General features: G+C 41.5%; 1 protein-coding gene across 1 annotated transcript in view; it reads right to left on the reverse strand.

Annotated features, from left to right (window-relative positions):
• LY75 (lymphocyte antigen 75) overlaps positions 1-5991 on the reverse strand; it is a 118980-nt gene that overhangs the window by 14030 nt on the left and 98959 nt on the right. The window contains exons 29-31 of the mRNA XM_019522837.1: positions 3307-3501; positions 2479-2699; positions 1710-1884 (exon numbers count right to left, since the gene is read on the reverse strand). Coding sequence (XP_019378382.1) covers positions 1710-1884; positions 2479-2699; positions 3307-3501 — 591 coding nt within the window. The remainder of the gene's footprint in view (positions 1-1709; positions 1885-2478; positions 2700-3306; positions 3502-5991) is intronic.

A 5991-nucleotide genomic window follows, 5' to 3' on the forward strand; every position in this document is an offset into this window, starting at 1 on the left:
AAACTTGTTGTGGAAGTGCTGCCCAAGAAAACACACACGTAGTCAGGGATTACTAACTGGTATATGACAAAAATCAGAATATGTTCCCTTCAGTTTGTTTCTTCAAATATAACAGATTAATTCATTACAATCAATCAGTATAGGAAAAAATCGCAAATATTTTGGACACTGACTCTTCCATTAGTGGTAGCCATTCTTTTTTACTGGATTTCATGTGGCAGTGAAATCCGGAATCCTCAGTTGTACGGGTTGCTGATCCAAGATACTCAATAGAGACATTTATGCCATACGTCAACAAGAGGTGCCTAGTCAAATAATCTGGGAAAAGTATATTTATTTTTGTGAAATGTTGGGTTATTTTGGAAATGATTCCTCTGGTTTGGAGAAACTAATGAAGACCCCAGTTCTGTTGATCAGATTTTGCCTTGCACATCGCTCAGAGGGCATAATTTACTACTGACAGTAATAAATTAATACAATAATTTTCTTAGCACTTTTTATCCAAGGACCACAAAAGGGAGATGAAAATGAACTAGGATACAGAAAGGCTGTGCTTTACCCAGGCCACAACCCAAGTCAGTAGTGGGACTGAATATAAAAGCCAGGTGTCCCTATTACCAGTCTTCTGTTCTAAACACTAATCTCTACACTACCCAGCAAGAACCTCTCAACAGTTCACAATCAGTACATATTCTGTGCAGGCTCAAACAGAAATCTAGTGATATTATTATATGATTATTTTAGAGAACATAATACTCAAACAAAAGCTTAAATGAAAACATTTGAGAAGAAACAGAACTCTCTCTTTGATCAGATTATCTTGGGAGGGGGGCAGTTATTTCAGCTGGAGGGCCACTTATTGAGTTTTGGTGAGCTGTCAAGGGCTGCACACAAAATCTTTTAGAAGTTTTAATTTTAACAAATTATAGATAAAAACAAATCCTATACTAAAAAAAAAAAAAAATCAATCTACTATATTATGTTATTTCAAAAAAATAATTTTTGTCCAGATACAGGTTTTGGGTTTTTTTGAGTGGCATATATACAGATGATTGCATGATAGCTCAAAATAAAGTCTTATTTGTATGTTGTTTGTGAAGGGATGTAGGTGTGTGTGGGGGGGTATACAGGTGTGCATGGGGGGGCTGCCTGTGTGTTAGGTCGGGGGGGGGGAGGAGGTGGGTACAGGGTAGCAGAGCTCGCCTGGGCAGTGCAGGTGCTGTCTGCACCCCCCTCCTCCAGCCTGCACTGCCCCTGTGCACTTGGCAAGGGGCTGAGCCCCACTCACTTCTGTCCACAGCAGCCCGCACAATGCTCCTGCCTGTGCCCACCAGCATGCACAGCTTCCCAATGGAGCTGTTCCCCTCTAGGTGCTGCTCAGTTCCCCCCGACTCCAGCGGCTCCTCCTCCTCCTACCTCTGTTGTGCTGCTCGTGAGGGGGGTGGGGCAGGGAGGGAAGGAAGCTTCAGCCAGATGGCTCCTATCCCAGAGCGTGGGGCTCTGGCTCCAGCTCCAGGCTGCCTGCCACCCACAAATGGCTTGTCATACTGCTGGGCAGGTGGAGTGGATGGAAGGTGGCCAGGAGCTAGAGCCAGAGCCCCATGCACTGGGGTAGGAGCCATCTGGCTGAAGCTCTTATGTTGATCAATGATAATGCAGCATGTGAAAATGCAATTCTATATATATTCTAAGAAAACAGTAAGTCTTACTTTTTGAAGAGGTATAGCAAATGGCACCCTCAGCAACATCTGTACACTTTGTACGATTCCAAAACCCTTTCAGATCCAATAGAACACAGTTCCCAGTAGATGCTGAGCTTTCTAATTCCCAGGGATTGTAGTCAAACACACTTCCATCAGACCATTCAAAATTAGATTTACTTCCCTGACAAAAGAATAATTACTGTGGTCAGATACTAATTAGCCAGACAAAAATAGCTAAGAGGGAGCTAAAATTTTGAAAGCATTGGTGACTAATGATCAATACCCTCCAATTCAGTATTGAACCAATGCCCCATGTCGTAAGTAGGTGCTGATACCCAGGCACTACTTAGAACTGAAGCTCTGGTCACTCATGGGCATCAAGGAACCTTTGATATCCTTTGTAAGTGCACAGCTGTGCCGAGACCCAGCTCCAACATGGTCAACAGTTTCTCTCAACAGTTTAATCAAAATCACAGGGTGAACTTAAGGTATTTTTCACTTCCTGTCATAAACCCTACAAAGTGCACTTCCTTATGCTAGCAGGCATATATTTGGACAACATACAATCAGTTGTTCATTTTAAAGTACATCTGGGTATTGGAAAAAAAATGTAAATACAATAATGTACAAAAAAATTGACATTAGTGGTAGGTGAATAATTTGTAAGTATGAAAGTAAAGCCTCCAGAAGAGTATGGAAAGATCATAACAATAGTAAAGCCACTTTAACAGAATTATTGTTACAAGAAGGGACAGTCATGACAGCACAAACTTACATCATGGATTGACAACCCAAGCCACAGTGGGTAACCATCACGTTTTGCAATATCATCCAGAAACAGCTGTTGGGATTCATTGTGTACACTGGCTAAATCACTCCCATTTTTTTTGCATTCTTTCAGTGCCTCATACCAGGTTATTTTTTTCTGAAGGATCTTGAATGTGTTATCTCCATATGGTATAGAAGCAGGCAATGGTGGCTTAGTCTCTCTTGGCCCTATTTCAAGATTAAGATTATAATAAATTCTCTGCACTTCATTCATGTTACTAAAAATACAAGGAAATAATGAAAATCCTATCAATCAATAACAACTTGATAGCATAACTTCAAGCACAGAAACACTGTGCAATAACAACTTCAAGCACAGAAACACTGAATCCAAATTACTTAAAGGATTCAAAGTATCTTTTTCTTATACCTACTGACTAGAAAAATATTGCAGGGACATCCATCTTGATAGACTGTAATGGTATCAAATGATACTGATACACTGTTACAATATAAAACTGTTAAAGTTACATATTCCTGTAGCAATGCAACTTTAACCTTGTTTAATTCAGGTATACAGTTACGGTTATTTAACTAACCTAAGAGGCTCCTGCAAATATAAGTTATACTAACAGCTGATGCAAGCTTCTCTTCCCCTTTTAAACTAGTTAAAAGTTATATTTGTCCAAATCTTGATCATAGTGCCAGACAGTTTGATTCTGCACTATAGGAGTTTTGCCATTGACTTTAATGAGAACAGAGGTAGAACTTAATAGGATGGCTGCAGTATTACATGCTAAATTAAGGTGTTAACTTCATTTTTCGTATTACTTACCCATTTCAATTTTACAGGCAAGAATACTGTGCAGATTAAAGTGCTGAGGATGCCAATTTGCTGTGTAGTTGTAAATATCCCAGAAACCATCTTGATTTATACCAGCAAAAAATTGATTCTTCTTTACATTAGGTCTGCCTTCTCTCCAGTTTTGGTAAGACAGGTAAGTTTCATCATACCACTTCAGATAATTATCTGTGGAAAACAGGTTTCTGTATTTATGCCCCGAATAAAGCACAGATTTTTAATAAACACCATGATCATCTAAAAGTGAAGATGGTATGCTCCTCTCCCAGTATTTGTAGACATTCACTTTAGAACACAAAGCCTAATATTACCTTTATCCTAAAAGAAACCATAGAACCCTTAAGTCCTCACCAAAATTCTTACTGTCAAAAGAAAATACACTTGAATTTTCAGTTCCAATCTTGATAATTCTCAGATTACAGAAACAAAACTGAATTAAAAGCAAACAACCAATTCCCTAGTAAGTGGCCCTATATTAATTTTCTGGGGAAAAGAATGGTTTGTTAGTCTGAGAAACACCTGTAACTGGGAATCAGGAAATTCTGAATTGTATCCTGGCTATAATTGCAGGCCATGATCCCCTCTATAAGCTAATAAAACAACTCTTCTCTGCCCCATTTTCTCATGTTTTTAAATGATTCTAAGATTATCAGGACTCTGTGTTCTGCAGCCAGAAAATATGCAACACGATATACTCCTTGCCACAATATTATACTCTAAAACAATGGTGCTCAACCTTTTTGCCTGGAAAGCCAGACAGGCAGTGTGTGGTCTATCCATGGGCTAGATCTGGCTGCTGGTCCTGATCTGGCATAAAGAGGCAGGGCACAGAACAACACCATCTGGCCTTGTAGAGGGGGGCAGAGACCAGCCTGGCCCAGCCCCAATTCAGTCACACAAGGGAAGGAGATTTGGTTCAGCTGTAACCTAGCTTTGTGGGAGGAAGAGATCATGACCTGACTCCAAATCCAGCTGTAAGGGTGAATGGGCATGGTTTAGCCTCAATCCAATTTAGCAGGGCGGGGAAGGTGTAGTCTGGCTCCAATCTGGCCACATGGAGGGATCAGGGCATGGCCTGGTTCTAATCCAGCTATGGGGCTTGGGAATCTGGCAGCGGGGGACAAGGTGCCAGTATTAATTACTACTGTTCCCGTTGCCAAATTTCCTTAATCCCACAGGCCAGATGCCATGGCTCCATGAATTGCATTTGGCCCACAGGCTGGAGGTTGAGCACTCTTGCTCTAAAATATAAAAAAATCCAATTATGTTTTTAGTCTGTGATATAACTGATGCAGTGTTATCTTCCTGTCTTCTAGACAGCCTGAAATAATACTTCCTTCAGTAAGCAGGTCCAAGACCTAAGAGGTGAACATGTTGAAAATCACAGAATCAGATCTTTGTTCCTGAAGTGTCAACTTCTATATTATTTAACCAAACATAGTTAATGCATTCATAGCATCACTGCTCCACTCCTGGAGTTGCATCTTACAAGATGTTGAGCTCATCTTTCAGGAGCTGAGTGCTCTCAACTTCCAATAAAGTTAAATGATAACTGAAAGGGCTGAACATTTGATAAAACAGTCCCAGATGTTCAAAGCCCCAACTCCCCTTAAAGAAACGCACTTATGTATTATCAATAATTAAAAAAGCTTTAGAATACAGAAAATGTGGGGAAAGTATAAAATGAAACAAATAAATGCATAACCTACTGAATTGATTGTCCTCTAAATGAAAATTTCAATCATTTTAATTTAAAACTGCCAAGGAATTTTTAGTTTGCTCTAGTGCTGCAGCAGAGCACATAGGTCTTTGAGGATAACAAGAAAAATACTGGTCTGCTTTACAGAATATGAATCATCTTTGTAAGGGTTTTGAGGTTGAAAGGCATCAATCCTCTCTCCCAGAGGGGAGAGGAGTCGGGGGTCCAAGAAGAGTGGTTGTTTCTTAAGGAGACGATCCTCCAAGCCCAAAGGAAGGTAATCCCAACGTGGATCATAGCAGGCAAGAGGGCACAAAAGCCCCCATGGCTCACCAAAAGCATACAGGAACTAGCTAAAAAGGAGGCATACACCCAATGTAAGGGAGGGGCCATAACCAGGGAGGACTATACCGCGGTTGCTTGGGGCTGCAGGCGGGCAGTCAGGAAGGCCAAGGTGGAGATAGAACTGGGACTAGCGACCCAGATCAAGGATGACAAGAAGTCCTTTTTTAAATACATAGGGGGTAAAAAGAAGGTACCGGGTAATGTGGGGCCTCTGCAAGACACGCTAGGAAATCTGGTCGTCACACCAGATGACAAAGCTAATCTATTTAACAATTTCTTTGCCTCCATTTTCCTGAGCCCCCCCACCGGGACCTCCGTAGGCCCCAGGGGAGGCGCACCCAGATCTAGGGTCACGGAGGATCTAGTCAGGGAACTTTTGGAGGGACTGGACATATTTAAATCAGCTGGTCCGGACGATCTCCACCCCAGAGTGCTGAGGGAATTAGCAGAGGTCATTGTGGGACCCCGGCACGGCTTTATGAGCACTCGTGGTGCTCTGGTGTGGTGCCAGAGGACTGGAAAAGGGCCAATATAGTTCCCATTTTCAAAAAAGGGAGGAAGGAGGACCCAGGAAACTATAGGCCCGTTAGTCTTACCTTGATCTTGGGGAAGCT

This window comes from Gavialis gangeticus, unplaced genomic scaffold (genome assembly GCF_001723915.1).
Source record: "Gavialis gangeticus isolate Ggan-Ray unplaced genomic scaffold, GavGan_comp1, whole genome shotgun sequence".
NCBI lineage: Eukaryota > Metazoa > Chordata > Crocodylia > Gavialidae > Gavialis > Gavialis gangeticus.